This window comes from Lepidochelys kempii, chromosome 2, assembly GCF_965140285.1.
Source record: "Lepidochelys kempii isolate rLepKem1 chromosome 2, rLepKem1.hap1, whole genome shotgun sequence".
Lineage (NCBI taxonomy): Eukaryota > Metazoa > Chordata > Testudines > Cheloniidae > Lepidochelys > Lepidochelys kempii.
The window spans coordinates 27,893,137-27,913,190 of NC_136381.1; the positions used below are offsets into that span (position 1 = coordinate 27,893,137).

The following is a 20,054-nucleotide window of genomic DNA, read 5'->3' on the forward strand; positions in this document are numbered from 1 at the left end:
GTTTATTTTTTTATAAAAAATCTCTGATCTTTCTATACTTCTGCTGAATTTTGCTTTTCCCTAAGAATTGATTCCTGTAGTTAATAGTTGTCAATGCAGAGTGTGTTGTCAGAAGTTGAAAGATATTGTCGCATCAAGCCATCAAAAATTCTACTAAACTTTTAGTTTGAATTATGCATGTAATATTAACTTCTCTCTTGGCATTCCTCTCCTTTTCCCCCCTCTGCCACACATTTTCAAAATAAGTAATTCCTGCTGTTGTACCTGAGAGTAGGTATTTTATATTTGAGGAGTTTTGGTTTGGCACTTTGACATGTCTTCAGGAGGTGATTGGTAACTCCTAATTAAAGTTGAAAACAATTTCCATTTTAACTCCCTTTTCAGATTTGTATCTTTTTGAAAAAAACAAACTCGGGAGCTGAAATTTTCTCTGGTCTATTCTTGAAGGTGATTCTTTTGAGTTATGAAGACACAGAAAAAAACCACTTTACTTTTTTAACTTGTAAACATGGCAACTAAAATTTGAAAAATTGCATATGGACAGAACCCTTGATGATGTGCGGTAGCTTCCATAAGTTTGGAAGGTGAAACAGTTTTGATCAAACAAATTTAGGAAAGTTTGTAAATTGTGCAGTGAGCATGCAGTCAAATGTTTCAGGGCTGAAAGGTTCCGTCTTTTATCCCTAATGGAGGAGAGTATCATACAGCCCACCACCCAGGCACTCATCCTGTGCTACTATTTATGATTTCTGTGTGCCTTGTCTTCTGGAACCAGATTGCAGTATGTTCCACTTCTAGCATAATAGAAAGCCAGAAATGTCAAAGAATCCCATTCAGGCATCATCCCTCATTATTGCCTGATGGAGAAGTGAAAGTAGTCAGCAAAGCAGGCATGTATTGTTATGTCCAAGAACCAAGACTGGTGATGGAAGAAAAATGTTTGGATGATGCCAGTGGAGCCTTTTTGAGTTTCTAAAAAGCATCCTTTGACATGAATTTTGAAAAGAGGAATGTCTTTCATTGGTACCCAAATAGTATTAGAACCCTTACTTAGTCTAGCTAGCTAAAGCCCCAAAGTTCTTAAGCTGTAGTTTTGGCTATCTTGTTATAGGGGGCGTGGGGGGGAGCGGAAGGAGTGTGCTTTCTAAGCTAAGCCCATAAATGGCATAAGTTCATTATATTTTAAGTGCTTGTGTAACAAGCATAAAGCATAGTGACACTGTAACAATAATTGCAAAGCTCTAATCACAAACTGTACTAAGTTGCACTTTTTTTTAATTATAAAGTACTATTAAATGTGCATTATTACTTTTCTAAAACAAGGACCTGATTCTGCAAATACTCCTAATGAATGCACTGGGACTAGTCATTTGATATTATATATTTTTCTAATTATTAAAAATTACTGATAGTACTGTTTTAAATAAAGTATTGGAAACTGAAGAATAGCTTAAGGAGATAAAAAAATATTTTGGGGAAATTCAGGCTTGACAACATCTATGCCAAGTTTCAAACTGATCTGATTTAAAACGGCCAAGATATGAAACCATAAAAAATGTGAGTAAATAATCTGCATATCAAGGGATGTTATGCAATTACATGGTTTCAATATGGTTCCTATTCATAGAAAACAGTTAGAAAGAGTGATCTACTGCACATGCTCAGTGACTAATTACAAACTTTCGTAGTTTAATTGTATAAAATTATTTTCCCTTTCCCCCCAAAATAATAACCTATGTGGCTGCCTTGCTGCTAGTCAGAGTTGAAGATGTTTTTCTTTTTTCTAAAACTAAGCCTTTACAGCCCTAGATTTGTCAAAATGTTTCTAAAAACCTGAGATTTTTTTTTTTCATTTTTGGCCAGTCTCCACATTATAAACAGCTGAACTGATTTAAATAAAGTTTTCAGTACAAAAAAATAGCAACATCTGGGCTGACAAACATGTGTGCCAAGTTTCAGCCCTATGTGATTTGAGACAACCGAGATATTAAACACCCAAATCTAGGAACTGGAATGGAAACAGTGACAGACTCCTAACTATAGTGGTCCCTTCAGGATTTGTGATTACTATATAGCGCTTATAAAGATCCAGACGACTGAAGATTGACTGAGTAGACACATATTTTAGTTATTTACACCCTTTGGATTTATTCTCCCAAGAATGTACAGAATATTTACATGGATAACTCCAATTAGTACTAGTGGCATTGTTTGAAGAATTAGACCATTTTGTCTGTGGGTCAAACCCTATGATGACTGGTTATGTCACTGTAATTTTCCTGGGCTGCTGTTGTGACAATGTTGTGCTATGATAGTGTATGTGTTCATGTGAATGAAAGGCCAAAAAATCTAACGACTAATTTCTATTAATTGCTGCCAATATTCACCAAAGCACTTGAGCACATGCATAAGTCTTATTTAAGTCAGAGGGCCATAAGGATGTACATAAGTGCTTTGCTGAAGAGGGATGAACTTAAGTACCTATGTGCTTTGTTGACCTGGGACCATAATGACTGCTCCTTAACAAAGGTCATAGAAAAAGGATCCGTGCTATGAATTTGCCATCATCACTGGAAGTTACTAGCAAACACAAAGGTTGTAGAGTAAAAACTAGGCTGGCTCAAGCCATAAAAATACATATGGGTTAAAAACAAAAGTTACACTAAATAAATATTTTTTGATAATCTGTGCTGGACATCAGCCTTCGTAAAACTTTAAATACAACAGAAACTATTTGGAGAGAGCAAAAAGGATACTTTTATATTTTCTTTGTTAAAAGACTGGTTTCATTAGGAGAAGGAAACTACATAACAATAATGTTTTTAAGGTAAACAAATGTACGCTTATAAAAATAGCTCCCTTGGTTTCTCACAAGACGTGAGCATTATACTTGGTTATACTTTGAGAGGAAGGATGTTTTCTGGTTAATAGACAGAACTGGGAGTCAGGAGTTTTGACTCTGCCACAGTCTTCCTAAGTGACCTCAAACAAGTCAACTTAAAATTTCTGTGTGTCTGCTTCAAAAAAAAAATAGGTATAATATTTTTTTACCTGCCTTGTGGGGATGTTAATGCTCCTAAAACACACTGAGATCCTCAGATGGAAGGAAGATAATCTCTGATTATCTTACTATGAACTGAAAGTGACATAGAAATAAAATGTAAAAAAATAAGCTAAATTAATTAAAGGCAGTAATTGGAATTTGCAGATCAGTGCAGGGAATGTATCCACATATCTTCAATTAATTATAGTGGCGGACGTGTGGCTGAATCCCCTGAACTGCTTTGAAAATCTCAAAAAATATTTTAAAAAATGTATTTACCAAGTCAGCAGAGATACAACTTTTGTGATTCTGTTTTCCATAGTTTTGGGAACTTACTCAAAACTTAGCACGATCTCCTTTTATTGGAATTAATGTACAGCCTTGCCTGGACCTTCCTTCTTTATTAAAATTAATTAAAATTACTCTTTTGAGCAATGCTGTGCAACAGTAATGTCATAGAGCCTAACAAAGGTGTAGGGTGTAAATATTCCATGAATTCTGTGCACCTTCGGTTCCACCATTCATATATGTGAGAAAGCTATTTGGACATGCTACAGCCTGGGTTACCTTGTCATAATTTTATATTTATTATGTCTTCCATTACCTTGTTAGAGGACATTTTGCTGCATGCAGCCATCAGGCACAGAACAGTGAAAAGGGTGGATAGACTCACTCAAATTAATACTCCACCTTCTTTAACACACCACACCAAGAACTCATACTCTCAAGGAGGAAACACTAGGAATAACAGAGTGGTTCTGTGATAGAATCTGCATCCTGGCCATATAAAGTTGTTTTGATTTAGAAACCTTCATATGGACCAAATTGGGGTTAGGTTAGTGAAACTTTTATTACACCCTAAGGAAAATAATTTGGCAGTCAGGTGAAGTTTGGCAAAGATAAGCTGGCTGGGTAGCCACAAAAGAAACGAGACGCTTCAGTTATTTACTTATTAGGTAAAAATGCGTTCCCAACATGGATTACATTTAACAAATGCACTAAGTTGAGTGCATGCTGAACTCTGTCATATACAGTTTGGACTTGTAGCATCCAGATTTAGAAAAAGCTGATTCTGATTTAGGGGAAGGAGTAAGGGAATAATGTGGAAGAGAGATTATCTTGATAACCGTCTAGATTTGATTATATCACCTTAAAGTAGCACAATCTGCTATACTAACAAAATTGTGTTCTTGGTTTAAAAGGGCAATTGTTCGCCTGACTTTGTGCTCACTAAAAACATTTCCCCAATCTTGTTAAATTATTGCACTCATTTCAGATTTTTATGGCTGTGCAGCTTACCGGTCCTCGTTTCTTTACGTTTCATTCATTTTCCTTGTATTGATGATTAATGGAGGATGTCGAACGTTGGAGTGAGCAGGCATCAGCAAATGCAAAATCATAATTAGTTTAGCTGACGAGGGCCTCTGATAGCACTTGCATCTGGATGGAAAAATTACCCTATAGGGAACTGGCTGCTCACCAGGTCTTTTTAGTGATACATTGTGAAACACCCGATGAATCAAATGCCCTTTCAATGCCAAGAAAGTGTTCCAGTCTTGAAGCCAAAATTATGTCTGCAGAAAGCTTTCCATTTGAAATGTATCAGAGTACAATTATAACCATTGTATTTTTTTGGCATGAATACCACTCTTCCACAGTATGGATTAAAGTTAAATAAATTACTTAAATTTTATGAAACCCTGAAATTTTGAGTTATAGTATTAGTAATTTTTAATTTATAATGAAATTAGTTTTCACCCAGACTGTTCTCCCCCATACCAACCCATTCTTATCTGTGATGAAAACTTCTTATTAAATTCTTTCCTTTGCAAGTGGGGAGCAGAGTTGAAATTCAGATTTTTTTTTCAGCTAAAGAATTCCATTTTCTGCTTGTTAGTATTTGTGCCCACAAACACAGCCTTACTTTTGTTTAAATGAGAAGCTTAATGAAATCATTATTCCATAGAAAAAATGTAAGACGCAATACTCATAAACGTGTCTATTTCTAAATATTCTTGGATCATTATTAAAGTTGATGAATGCAGCACTCAGCCTGGTTAAAAATCAATTTGTATTTGGAGGAACTGTGCCGTGTCTTTCTTTGCCTGACTAAAATAAAATAAATCAATCAATCCATTGATGAGACCGTGTTGTCTGAGTTTCGGATGAAGTTCAAAAGATGTCTCATTAGTATCACTCTACTCTTATTTGTTTGGCAGAGGTTACTCCTGCTTCTCAGCTGGCTGTGGGAAATATGTGGCAGTATATGTAGATTTTAGAATTAAGTGGGGAAAGACTGTAATTGAAAGTCATGCAGTCTGTTAATGAAGTATAAGCTCTGCTACAGGAACTGGTATGAGCAGATGCAAACTGGAATTAATTGGAAATGATGTATTTTTAGACTTGTTGCTGATCTCACTTTGAAATAAAACAAACCAAAAAAAAAAAAAAAGAAGGGTTCGCAATGGAAGCGCAGTGAACAAAACAGCAAAGCTTTGCAGCGTGTTCTCTGTCAGGTCCAAAAGAGTGTATTTCAGAATTCACCATTTAGAAACCAACATTAAAGTCCTAATATCTAAAGTTCAAAAAGTTAAAGCTGTTATTCTGAAAAGGCTTTGGTGTTTCACACACCTCATCCATCACTGTAGGGTTAATTATAATGAAAATCAGTGGTGACTATTAAGCACAATTGAACCTGACCTCATTATGGGCCGGGTGGTTTTATACTGTCATTGTTGCCAGTCTAGAGACAAAACTCCTGTGTTGATTTGTCCTAACTCCGCAGATCATGTGACTCACCTTTGACCTATCTTTTTTTTTCTTCCTGTTTCAGAGACGTAGAGGCTCAGGAGTTTTTTGTGCCAATTGCCTGACCACAAAGACCTCTCTCTGGCGAAAGAATGCAAATGGTGGATATGTATGCAATGCGTGTGGCCTCTATCAGAAGCTTCATTCGGTAGGAAGAACTTACTAGTTTGTTCAAGAAAAAGGTTTATATAGCTAAGCTGAAGCTGGGCAGCTGTGGTCTTGTCTGGTTGTATGATTACTACCACTCCCTGGCCTGCAGTTAATTTCCTAACAGGGTTTTTTTCAGTATGGTCACTTTGGGATCAGATGTGATTCATTATGAAACAAGCTGGGATGCTGTGGGGAGACATGTTTGAGATCACCAGTGATGCATTTAATTATTTTGATACAGAATAAGGAAAAATGGTTTCCTTTCTGGGAATTTCATTTAAATACATACAGTATGTTGTAACAAAAGCTCTCCAAATTGAACAAAGCTCATATTTGGGTAGGAGTCCAGAAAAAAAGTTCCTAAAATTAGAAATCAGAAATAAAAACATTGCTTCTTGCCTATATAATTATATTTTTTCTCTTTTCCCCCCTTCCCTTCTTTTAATAAATATCTTAAAGTTGTATTGTTTTATTTTCCTTATATACAGAGCCCAAATCTATGTGATGCTTATAATCTACTACAAATACTGAGAGCCCTCAACTTTCTTTGAAGCTGCTCAGTTGAAGGCATTCAGTACTTTGCAGGAGTAAAATTCAGCATTTTATTAGATTGGGCATGAAGTAAGTAATAATAATATCATCACTGGTTATCTATTTTGCTTTCCATCATTCAAATATTGGGCTCGATCCTGAAAGGTGCTGAGCACCCTGGTAGTGATTCAGCAAGGCCATGTTTAAGGGCTTTTTCGGATTGGGGCTAAAGTACAGTACTCAGAATTTTCTAGGATGGAGCCCAAATGTCAAATATGAGTTTATGTGAGTTCTGCTAATAACTTTGATGGAATTACTTGGGAGAGGAAGGTGAGCAGAATTGGGCCCATTAACTAACTAATTATTACAACATCCCTGTGAGTTGGGTAATTATCATTGTTTTACAGACAGGGAAATTAAGGTAAAGAGTTTGGGACTTTGCCAAGGCAACGTGTGAAGTTAGGCTCAGAGCCAAGATTAGAAATCTGAGTTTATGGTTGTCAGGGCAAAATTTTCAAAAAAACCCTCTCCCCATTTTTGAAAGTGACTTAGGATCTTAAGTTCCATTGAATTTCAGTTACACTTTGGCTTTTAAGTGCCTAAGTCACTTTGAAAATGGGACACAGGTACTTCTGGAAATCATATCCCCAGTCCCGTGTGCAAGCCATCAGACATTACTGCTTACTCAAGTCCCATGGCAGCTGTTTTCTGGAAAATACATTTTTTTTTTTACAATATTCTAATTGCAGCCTGACCAGCAATCTAAAATGTCAACTGTAATTGCTAAATGCTGTCGTTTGGGGTTAAATAGAACAGTTTTTAGATAGAAAACAACCCAACCAGTCAAACATCATCTTGGGACACGCTGGACTGACATGCAACTAATGATCTGTGGATGGAACTGTCTGAATACAACATCCTCATGAAGTTCTCCTCAAGTCCCAAATATGTTTTCTGTTTTAAAGAAAATGCATGCCTTGTGAGTGTGCTAAAGAGATTTTGAAAGGAAAGACAATTTTGTTCAACCCAAATTTTTTTTTCTTTTTGTTTTGTTTCACTTTTGGGTGTTGTTTATGCTTTTTTTTATTGTTTGTTTGTTTGCTTGCTTGCTTGGTGGATTTGTTTGTTTGTTTCATTTCTTAAATGCCATTTCAGAATGAAAAGTCAAATGTTTCATTTTTAAAATGTCAAAAATAAACATGTTGACAAAAAAAATTTTTTGGTTAAAAATATTCACTGGATTTGACTTGAATTCGCAAATAGTTTTGGTCAAGCTGAAACTTCATTTTTTGGCAAATAAACTGGGAAAATGTCACCGAGTTCTATTCTGCATCCAAAATGGAGGTTGAACTTACTTTTGTGATTATTATTGGAAAATCAAACATTATTCAGATTGTCTATAAAAGAAGGCTAGGATTATGTGATTGTTAATTTAAGGCCCAATCCTGTGGGTATTTATTTATGTGAGTAAAGTGAGTTGTGTGTGTAAGCAAACCCATTAAATTAAACAATGTTACATTTGTGAGTAAAATTATCCACATTTGCAAGCTTTGGACCTTTAATCACCAAACTCTGATTAGATGCTTAATATCTACATGTACAGTGATTACCATTATAATGTCAATATTTGCCACTGGTAATCATACAGTTGTAGCTAAGATACTATGTTTCTCTATATTAAAAATAACAGATAAGTCTGATATCTCAGATAGAGCTGTCTGAATAAATAATTATTTCATTTGGTGTCCAAACTGGAAAAAAAAAAACTTATTTTGGGGTTGACCCAAATGATTTTTTTTGTCCTTTTTGGCAATTGAAACCTCCAAAACAATTCATTTTAGGTCAAAGGAAACATTCTGTTCATTAGATTTTTTGGAGGGGGAGGGGAGATTACCTTTTCAAAACAGAAAATTGAAATAAAATTCAAAACAAAGCATTGTTTGCATTAAAAAATTGAAACATTTTGTTTAAAAATGTTGAAACAAAACACTTTGATTTTTTTTCTGATTTTTTTGGGTGGGGGAGGAGGGATTTTGGTTGAAACAATTTGGCAAGTTCAAAGAGTTTTTTTTCAACTTGAATCTATAATTTTTGGAAGAAAACAGTTCAGTGTTGCGTAAAATTTGTTGGTGAAATCTCAAATACCACTTGTTAATAGTGACTGGCAAAGGTTTGTGTTTTAGTGTTTTTTCCTGTGGTTCACATTAGCACTTCTTTGATACGTTTGATTAATTTTTAATTATTTTTAAGACATGGTTCAATGAATGTTGTTGCTCATTTTAATCAAAACCTCACAAATTTATCATGGTCCCTACAAATACACACAATCATTTTACCATTTGTAGTCATTTTCAACTGGCCAATTTTAAAAACATTTTTACTGCTGAAAATTGTATCTAGCTCATTATAAATGCTGTATGTTCAAGAATATACACAGGGTGTAGATTTGTAAACACAAAAAAGTGGATCTCTTTCCTATAGTGTCGCTCTTCTCAAAACACCAGAATTTAACCATTTTGGCTTTTGCCACAAATTATAGTGTATTTTTATTCATTTTGCATCCCTCTAATCTTAATCAGACTTGGATGACGTGACCTATCTCAACAGTTCGTACTCAGATCAAATCAGATTCCCAAACAGATTCAGTGGGAGTTGCCCTGGAGTAAGAACTTCAGTATCAGACTCACTTTCTTTTAGCATAGTCAGGTCACACCAATTTCACGTCATGTTGAACAGCTAAGAGGTCTAATAATATTCATCAAATAATGTATTCAGTGAATTTTGTGATACTTTTAAAATAAATTAATCACATTTTTTTATAATTTGACCAACTGTAGAGAGCTGGGCAAATTATTCACAAATCACATGATCATAATAAAAATGTAATATGCAAGATGTAATAATATCTCTGACAAATCTAAGATGTTTTAAAAAATAAAATGTTTGCTATTTTTTTCTATTATTCACCACATTAAGGGCTCCAGTATAGTTTCTATATACCTTGAACAGTCCATAAGTATCAAAATATATGTTTGCTGCCTATTCATGTGAACTATTAAGTTTGTGAGTGACTCTGCTGAAGTCACTAGTCCATTTAACTCAGTTGGAGAATAGACACATGAGTAAAGTAATTCAGATGCTTAAGTATTTGCAGGATCAGGCACATATGTTAAACACTTGGGTATGTCTACAGTGCAATTAAAACCCTGTGGCTGGCCCATACCAGCTGACTCGCGCTCGCAGGAATTGGACTAAGAGGCTGCTTAATTGCAGTGTAAATATTTGGGCTAAGACCCTGCAAGGTGGGAGGGTCCCAAAGCTCAGGCTTCTGCCCAAGCCCAAATATCTACACCGTAATTAAACAGTCCCTAAGGCCTACACCTGCGAGCCCAACTCAGCTGGCACAGCCCAGCCATGTGTGTCTGATTGCAGTATAGACATACTGGCATACAATTTTAAAGACCTGCTCCTGCAAATAGGCTTGTGGACAACTCTTCTCACATAAGTAAAGTCAAGTGTGTTAATCATTTGCAGGCTCACACCCTGTAATAGGAGGAGTTAAAATTAATGTTTTGTTTAAGCAGTCAAACCAGATCAGGAATCCATACTGCTAGGAGAATGTAATACAGTGGGTGAATAAGAAGACTGTCATGTGAGAGATGAAGCAAAGTTCAACAGCATTGAGCACCCTTTTCACCATACTCCTATGACACATTCTTAGGATAGTCTTACGATGAGAAAAGATCCTTGAGCTAGTACTAGAAAGTATATATTCCTATTTATGCATGTTAAAATTATTATTAATAATGTAAATTATGCAATTTATTTGCATGATACCTATATTCAAATGTTCTAATTTTCTCTTAAACATGATTTTGTCCCACTTTAGCCTTGCTGCTATCCCATTGAGATAACTGTGTTTCAGTTGCCCCTCTTTTGCTGAGTTAAAATTTTACTACTTATTAAATGTCTAAATCAAAGTTTATATTTCTTCTGATTTAGATTTTTAATAGAAAGTAACAGCTTAGCAAGTAGCAGCTGTGGCTAGGATGCAATTAACCATTAGAATGAGGCGACCTTAGGGGGAGAAATAGGCGAAAGAGGAGACGAAGATGGCAAGTCAAGACAGAAAATAGCTCTATAAAAATAATGAAGTCCAATACTGGACTTTTTAATGTTAATTTAAAGTTATCAATGTACAGATATATAAATTATAACATCTCACATGTGGCACCAGTTGTTCAAAATATTGAGTTTAGTCCAGATTTTAGTCAACACTTTAACATGACATTAAGGAGAGGGAAAAAAATCCAAATACACTTCTGAGTGGGCAGGGCACAGAGCAGTCTGTTGGCCCTTAGCCACCCTAGGATTCTGTGCACATTTGGCTGAGATCAACATCAGCTACTAGAATGCCAAACTGAAATGACTTTTAGACTGTTCTTGCTCTCCTTTAATGTCTGCCCAATAGAGTGGCACGTATCATCTTTCAACACCATCTTTCACCACTGTCTTGTGGGGAGGGCTGGCTATGGTCCCTCCCCCTGCTCCTTCTGCTTCTTATAAAAGTACTTTCAGTGCTCACATAAGAGGTCTCTCATAATAGTTCTCTCTCCACCTGCATTGCATCTTTGGGGCAGACGGCAAATGGATAACTAAATACTCTCTGTCCTGATTAAGACTTCAGTGTCATAGAATCATAGAATCATAGAATATCAGGGTTGGAAGGGACCCCAGAAGTTCATCTAGTCCAACCCCCTGCTCGAAGCAGGACCAATTCCCAGTTAAATCATCCCAGCCAGGGCTTTGTCAAGCCTGACCTTAAAAACCTCTAAGGAAGGAGATTCTACCACCTCCCTAGGTAACGCATTCCAGTGTTTCACCACCCTCTTCGTGAAAAAGTTTTTCCTAATATCCAATCTAAACCTCCCCCACTGCAACTTGAGGCCATTACTCCTCGTTCTGTCATCTGCTACCATTGAGAACAGTCTAGAGCCATCCTCTTTGGAACCCCCTTTCAGGTAGTTGAAAGCAGCTATCAAATCCCCCCTCATTCTTCTCTTCTGCAGGCTAAACAATCCCAGCTCCCTCAGCCTCTCCTCATAACTCATGTGTTCCAGTCCCCTAATCATTTTTGTTGCCCTTCGCTGGACTCTCTCCAATTTATCCACATCCTTCTTGAAGTGTGGGGCCCAAAACTGGACACAGTACTCCAGACGAGGCCTCACCAATGTCGAATAGAGGGGAACAATCACGTCCCTCGATCTGCTCGCTATGCCCCTACTTATACATCCCAAAATGCCATTGGCCTTCTTGGCAACAAGGGCACACTGTTGACTCATATCCAGCTTCTCGTCCACTGTCACCCCTAGGTCCTTTTCCGCAGAACTGCAGCCTAGCCATTCGGTCCCTAGTCTGTAGCTGTGCATAGGGTTCTTCTGTCCTAAGTGCAGGACCCTGCACTTATCCTTATTGAACCTCATCAGATTAGTCTCCCTCCCTCTGCCTTCCTCGATATGGTCCTGTCTTCCTCCCCTTCTGGAGGTTCCTTCATCTTTTTCCACTCCTCGTGACTTCCCCAACATAATAGTAATAGCAGTAGTAATAATAATAATTAATAATAAATACTACATAGCTCTTACACAGAACTTGTCATCAGGGAGAGTTGAGAGCACTGAGCACATATTGGGTTGGGCACTTAATGACTGTTTAAGTAAACAAATACAGTATGTTAACTGATATGAGATGGAAGATTTAATGTGGTAACAACAGACATCAGTTGATAGCTTTATTATTAAAATAAAGAGTTTGCCTCCAGTGTTTTAGCTGACCTTGTTTACTGGTAGAAGTAGACATTCCCCAAAGCTTTCCTGTAATGTGGGTCTTAACTCAAGTACAACTTAGATTTGCATGAACATTGTCACTAAGACTTACTTAATGTGTTTCTTTTATTTATTATGTATGTGTTCCATGCAGACTCCCAGGCCTTTAAACATCATTAAGCAGAACAATGGTGAACAGATCATTAGGAGACGAACAAGAAAGCGCCTTAACCCAGAGGCACTTCAGGCTGAGCAGCTAAACAAACATCAGAGGGGTAGTGGTGAGGAACAAGTCAATGGAAGCCCATTAGAGAGGAGGTCAGATGATCACTTAACTGAAGGTCACCAGAGAGAAATTCAGCTTCCCAGCCTGAGTAAATATGAGGCCCAGGGTTCATTGACTAAAAGCCATTCTTCTCAGCAGCCAATACTGGTCAGTCAAACTCTGGATATTCACAAAAGGATGCAACCTTTGCACATTCAGATAAAAAGTCCTCAGGAAAGTTCTGGAGACCCAGGAAATAGTTCATCAATATCAGAAGGGAAAGGAAGCTCAGAGAGAGGCAGCCCAATAGAAAAATACATGAGACCTGCGAAGCACCCAAATTATTCACCACCCGGAAGCCCTATTGAAAAATACCAGTACCCACTCTTTGGACTTCCATTTGTACACAATGACTTTCAGAGTGAAGCTGATTGGCTGAGATTCTGGAGTAAATATAAGCTGTCTGTTCCTGGGAATCCACACTACTTGAGTCATGTGCCTGGCCTACCAAATCCTTGCCAAAACTATGTGCCTTATCCCACCTTTAATCTGCCTCCTCATTTTTCAGCTGTCGGATCAGACAATGACATTCCTCTAGATTTGGCGATAAAGCATTCCAGACCTGGGCCAACTGCAAATGGTGCCTCCAAGGAGAAAACTAAGGCACCACCAAATGTAAAAAATGAAGGTCCCTTGAATGTACTAAAAATAGAGAAAGTCGATAGAAGTACTCAAGACGAACTTTCAACCAAGTGTGCACACTGTGGCATTGTCTTTCTGGATGAAGTGATGTATGCTTTGCATATGAGTTGCCATGGTGACAGTGGACCTTTCCAGTGCAGCATATGCCAGTATCTTTGCACGGACAAGTATGACTTTACAACTCACATCCAGAGGGGCCTACACAGGAACAATGCACAAGCTGAAAAGAATGGAAAACCTAAAGAGTAAAACCTTAGCACTTAGCACAATTAAACAGAAATAGGTTTCCTTGATGGGAATTCAATAGCTTGTAATGTCTTGTGAAGACCTATAAAGCACTTCAAATAGAGAGCATGCCTTATCCAATATAAAATACCTTGTTCTTTTCTCTTTTCTTTTCTTTTGTTTTTTATTTTATTATTATTGTTATTATTTTTAATGAGAGGGTTACCAAGAAGGAAAAACAAAGTGAATGGTGGCCAGAGAGGAAAAAGTATAATCATTTGGTACGTGGCCTATCAAAACTATCTAGAATTCAATGAATCAGGACAAATATACACAACCATTTTTTTTCCAGACAACTAAAACTTTTGCTATTATGTAACTGGCTAGAATACAAAAATGTATGTTTGTATATATTGCTGGCAGGTGTATAGTGAACAAATGCACACTGTATATAGGAAATAGACTTCTTAAATATACAAATGTCCAGAAGTCATTTAGTATTTTTAATTTGGGCTAATTTCTGCCTTAAAACATGCCTTAGTGTCACCTTGTCATCAAAGCGTTGGGGTTGGTTTCATCAAGACATTTGTCAGACTCAATCAATTTTAAGCTACCATTTTATCACTATACCTTTTCTGGCATAGTGTAGACTAAAAACGTTTTGCTCAGATAAATTGTCTTTAATATAGAAGCCACACTCTGGGCTTAATTTGCATAGAACAAGGTAACCTGCTGTATTTTTTTTTTCTGATTAGCTGTACTTTCTAAACCTTGGAATCTAAAGTTACTTCTACATAGACTTAATGTTGATATATGTACCAGTCAATCCCTTCACTAAACTTATACCAGCTTTTGCTAAGTAGCATTAAATATGTCTTCATAGTACTTTTTAATACTTAAAGCTTTGTTAAAACTATCCATGAAGGGAAAACTCCGCAGCATAACTGCTCAGGGAAATAGGGCTAAATAACTAAATATTAAACAATTGGTTAAAGGTGCTGTTGACAAGTCTCCATGCTTGCTACAAGAATGTAAAAGAACTGACTTTAATAATTTGTCATTATAATGTCCCAACCAGTAGTTTATTAGTTTGCCACAGGGATGTAGAAGATATTACAAGCTACTGGATGCACTGTCAGATTAACTTATTTCATTAAAGAAGTTGGGAGAACAAATAGAAAAAAAACTTATTTTTCTAGTAAATATTAATGTATTACATTTCAAATAATGGTGCCTGACATATTGAATAATTATTTTCTACCGTGTACATATGCAACAAAGATATTCCATCATGCATTAGAGTCGGCTCTGGCTCTGCCTCGCTGTTTACATTTGCAAATGTAGCAAACAAGGTAATGAAGCAACTATTTCTATTGCAGTAGGTATCCTTTTTTGTGCGTGTGCATTTAAAGTTGTAAACGATAACATGAAATGAATGACATTTGTTGATATTAATGGTATGGAAAAATAAGAAGGAAATGAAAATATTTTTATGCCTACTTAGGAAAAAAAGGGTAGCACTATTCATTCCAAGTACTTTTGTATTCTTAAGCTCTTAACTCACATTGTTATGCTTAAAATGATAAACATATATCCTCTTTTTATTGCTTTGTCTGTGTTTCAGAGGAAACATTTCAGAAATTATTTTGATAAGCGCTGTTTGACTACCCAGTGCTAATGTTTTTATTGCATTCTGTAGTAGCATTGCACTCCATTGTTACAATATTATGCAGTCGCTTTTTTGTTTTGTTTGGGTTTGTTTCTTTTTCTCAATGCAGGGTCTGAGTTCCTTAAGGTGGAATGGCAGGTATAGTTCAATTGGTTCATGAATGTTTCAGCAAAGGAAGTTTAAAATGTCTTTTTAATATTATGATGCCTTTTTTTTTCCTATTCATGCATTTTATTTTTTAAAATGTTCTATAAAAATATATCTGGCCGAAGTCCTTCACTTGAGATTATATGTAAAGGGTCCTATTCTGATCTTACTTACATGCCACCTATCTCAGACTTCCATGTAATTGACACTAAAGCACTATAAAAAGGCTCTTGCTTTTAACTTACATGAAATTCATCATTCTCCCTTCTAGAAATTGGTGCACTTATGAGACACTTAACCAGGGAAAACTGGGAGGTTGGAGGATGAAATGGAAGGTGATGGGAAATGTCTCGAAGGGGCTGGAGAAAGTATAAAACAGGGAGGAACTGGCCTAAACGTACAGCACTTTGATAATCTTTTGAAAAATGTGCCAAGTAAAAGTAGGCCGCAAGAAATTCACCATGCATGAGAAGCACTTGCACAGCTGATCCCCAAAGGTCTTGCTGACCTTGGCAGTATTTTACGTGTTACGTTTTCACATGGATGAAAAGTTATTGAACAATCCCTCTAATTTGTTAGGCACAAACAGGCTATTGTTCAGCCTGAGGCTTGCATTCCTTCCTGCTCCACCCATTTCTTCCACAACAGCCACATTTACTGTGGGCAGTGTACAGACAATCCCTCTTCACCATTCATGGTTGAATTCTATAACACTTTAATGGTGTTCTAAGTTAGCAAAGGATTGTGCCACATTCCTCTCCCTCTGTTTTTTTGTTTGTTTGTTCGTTTTTTGTTTTATTTTTTAAGATGAATCTTCTGCTTAATACCAGTGCCAGGAAATGACTGGTTGTGTTGACTATTGTTCTCCAACAATGGTTCTGTTTCTTTGTGGACTGAAATGGATTGTTCTCCTCTTGTTATGTCAGGGGCCCAGTGTGTGTCCTTATCAGCTCTCTCAAAAAACTTGTTAGGCTTAAATAGCAGCAGCTGTATTGGCTTCAGAAGTGGCCGCCTCGAGGTTATTGGCACAATTACTGTGTTGGGATACTTCCTATAAATCTTAGCACTGCTTGTGGCTTCTCTACTTCTGGAAGCTGCATCTTCATGGAAAATATTCTGTAGAGCACACGTTCATCATAAAGATTTGTGCTCAGACCTGTGTTTCATTATGCCTCTTGCTAAACTCAAAGCAGAAGCCAACATGGGGGAAATACCTTCCAGCCAATACACATAGCGAGGTTTGGGCACAAGGAGAGATACGAACTTGTAAGTGCAGAGCACAGGACAGAGCTTTAAATGTTAACGTTGTACCTATAGAGTGCAAATGAAATTTGAAAATGTACCCATTGTTCTCACCATGACGTATTGATGTGTTCTAAAAATTCTACTTCTAAAGGTAGTGACATTTTGTTCTAACCTGTTCTCTTGAAGTAAAAATAGTCTTTTTGGGGGGTGGGAGGAAATAGCCTGGGTTCCCACTCTCCCTACATGGTGATATTAATGAAGAGAAAAATGAAAGTCCCGAAATTAAAAAAAAAAAAGAAGAAGAAGTAACAGCTCATAGTTTGAAGCCTGGGGTGGCACAGACCTACTGGCCATAATGCATTTTGATTCAAATCAATGTACAGCTCCAAAACATTAAGGTCCAAATTTCCAAAACTGTCAATGTTTTTGTGCTCAGCTTTGAGGCACCTAGGGCCTAAATTTCCAAGGACTCATAAAATCCAACTGCCATTGTGGGTGTTTATTGTTTCTTAAAATCAGTCTTAACGTGGGCCCCCAAAATTAGTAGACACATTTGAAAACATAGGCCTAAACAAGTCTATCTTTAAAATGCCTGAGGAGGAACATTGCCCTTAGTTAGGAAGCTCAGTATTTCTCTCTAATTAAGGATTAATATCCTGTGTAGCATTGTGCTGCAGCACCTCTTGCAAGTTGAACTGTTGTAATTAATTGCTGGACAGGAGTAAAGACTAGTGGGAAGATTTTCAAAGGCACAAACAGCAGTTAGGTGCCTAATTCTCATTCACTTTCAATAGGAGGTAGGTACCTAACTGCCAGTGTTTACTATGAAAATCTCCCCTTAAATCTTCATAGATATGGCACGCTCAATATCCATAGAGACTGAGGAGGGAAGTTGGAGACTTCTTAGCAATTGTGCCCCCTTCTTCCGCCTGAAATAAATGGTGCCAGCCATTACAAAAGGGAATATGGAGACATCGCAGAAAGATGAGATGGATGAAAAATTCTGTGGGTGTCTTAGATCAGTTGACAGAAAACAAGCTAAAAAGGGGACAAAAGACAAAAGATCAGCACTAAGATAAATATACAATGATAAAATGTAGACGCCATGAAATGTGGTGACCCAATTTGGCACCTGCAGATGGTGGGAGGGTCAAAGACAGGCTCAGCAGCCCATCTTCTGACTGTGCAATATTATTTATTAGACAGAAATACCTGCTTGCCATGTCAGAGGATATATTCTGCTATCTGTTTGGGTTCCATGTCAACTATAGCTATTTTAAAATACATGTATCTTCTGTAGTTATCTTCCCATTGTTGCCCGTGTACTGACTTTTCTTGGCTGATTTGACATCTTATTCCAATACTGGTCAGGAAAAGCAAAAGAGACTACAGGTTTACTCCTACAGAACGAGGAGCAGTGGATGCATTTCTCTCCACTCCAGTGGAGACAGTTATTTGTGGCAGGTGTCAGCAACAGACTTGTCAGCGCTACCTCCCATAAAGGCAACAGATGAAAAAGTCACACCAGTTTCTGATTTCCTCATGTAAAAACTTGGCAGGGTGGAGTCACAAGTTCCTCATGAAGGAGGAGTGGGCCAGGAGGGGTGATTTGCATGGAATTTTCCACCAAGAGTGGGATTCCCTCCTGCCTTTTGGGACCCATTAGATTCATAGAGCTCTCAAGAGTTGGCAGCTGTTGGGGTGCTATATAATTAATAATAACACATAGCCTATATCGGTGGTGAAGTGGTTTGTCTCTTCTTTAGACACTAAAAAAAGAGTTTAGTGGTTCCCAACCAGATAAATCTCACAAGATTTTTAGTTAAAAATACATTTAGTAAATGTATGACAAAATGCATAGAATAAACACTGTGTGGCAGCAGCCACATATTGTGCTATATTCAGGTTTTTCGACTGTGCCCATCACCGTGTATCTGAGCGCCTAATGGAAAGAAGGGCAGGTGGGGGATGAAGAAACCTCTCAAAATGCCATTGGAAATTTTACTTACAGCAGAATTCACCAGCAGGGGGGAAATGTCTTTTCATATGGAATGATTTCATGTTGCTTTAAAAAAAAACAAAACAACCCTTTAAACTTGTAGCCCTGATTTGACTCTAGAATGTTGGCTCTCGTTGTTCTGTCCTTACAAAACATGGATATGTTGGGTTTTTTTGTTTTCTGTTGTTGGGGTTTTTTTTTGTTTTATGTTTTATGTTTTTTTCTCATAGTGCATGTTCATTTCTACTCACAAACATGTTCTTGGTGTATTTCTTATGCAAACAATCTTCAGGCAGCAAAGATGTCTGTTACATCTAAACTTGAATAATAAAGTTTTACCACCAGTTATAATTAAGGTGTGTGTCATCATTTATGGGAATAATGTAATGTCACTACAGCACAAATATCCCACAAGGGAAAAGCAGGAAGTGGGCCTGGATAAAAGGAGTTGTTTGGCCTAGAACCACCCCTATGTTTGGAGGCTGACTGAGGTAGAATGGGCTAAACAAGAAAATACCTAAAGAGAAGAATATTGAGCTTCAAAATACATTAGACCAAATCCTGAGTTAAGGACACAGGACCTGATCCAAGCTCATTCAAGTCAATAAAAAACTGCAAATGGAAGACTACTTCAATAGGCTTTGGATCAGACCCTGAGCCCTTTGAAAATTACAGAGGCCCAGGTTTATATTTCTGTGAACACAGTTTAATTATTTACTCTGCACCACAGAGCCACATGGAACTGGAAGTAGAGAGAACAACCATGGGAAAAAAAGTTCACATTGGGATTGGACCAGAATGTTGGATTAACAGCTCTATCCTTCCGCACAGAGTCCAGCATGGTCTTTAAATGACCTCATGTTGTCAGACCCTTGGTTTTACATCTTGTCCGCATGTCAGCACCTCTCACAGAACAGTGCTCTCTAGCATCACAGAAAGCATTGATTAAACAGTGACTCACAAGCAAAGAGGGCCACCTACAAAGTCCCCACCACCACTTCCTGCAGCACTGTTGGAGATTTCCTCAGAGATCTCCCATCTATGTAGTGACCAAGGCAACACCGCTTAGTGTGTATTCTCTGATGAGCTCACAGCCTATGGTGGTATGGCTTCCAGCCGTCTTTTCCATTACACTGTAATTTTATTTCTTCATGGTTTTTTGTCTCATCTGCATGGCTGACAGGCTGTCAGCCCTGATGCAAACTATTATTCTAAAGTGGCATAAAATAGTGAAATCATTTTCTAATGTTAGAGTGCAAAAATAGATTTTAATAGCCTGATTCTGATCTCACTGTGCCAGGTATAACTCCAGTGACTCCTAACTGCCACCATAAATGAATTCAGATTCAGGTCCTAGGGGTTTTTATTTATTTAAAAGTTTCTATTCTTTTTATTTTTCCTTCAATTGCTGGAGCTAAAAATAGCTTCTCAAAAGAAAACAACAAAGC

General features: G+C 37.3%; 1 protein-coding gene across 2 annotated transcripts in view; it reads left to right on the forward strand.

Annotated features, from left to right (window-relative positions):
• TRPS1 (transcriptional repressor GATA binding 1) overlaps positions 1–18,943 on the forward strand; it is a 262,838-nt gene extending 243,895 nt beyond the window's left edge. For both annotated transcript variants that reach the window (XM_073330288.2, XM_073330289.2), the window contains exons 6-7: positions 5,877–5,999; positions 12,509–18,943. In XM_073330288.2, coding sequence (XP_073186389.1) covers positions 5,877–5,999; positions 12,509–13,570 — 1,185 coding nt within the window. In that variant the 3' untranslated portion in view covers positions 13,571–18,943. The remainder of the gene's footprint in view (positions 1–5,876; positions 6,000–12,508) is intronic.
• The last annotated feature ends 1,111 nt before the right edge of the window (positions 18,944–20,054 follow it).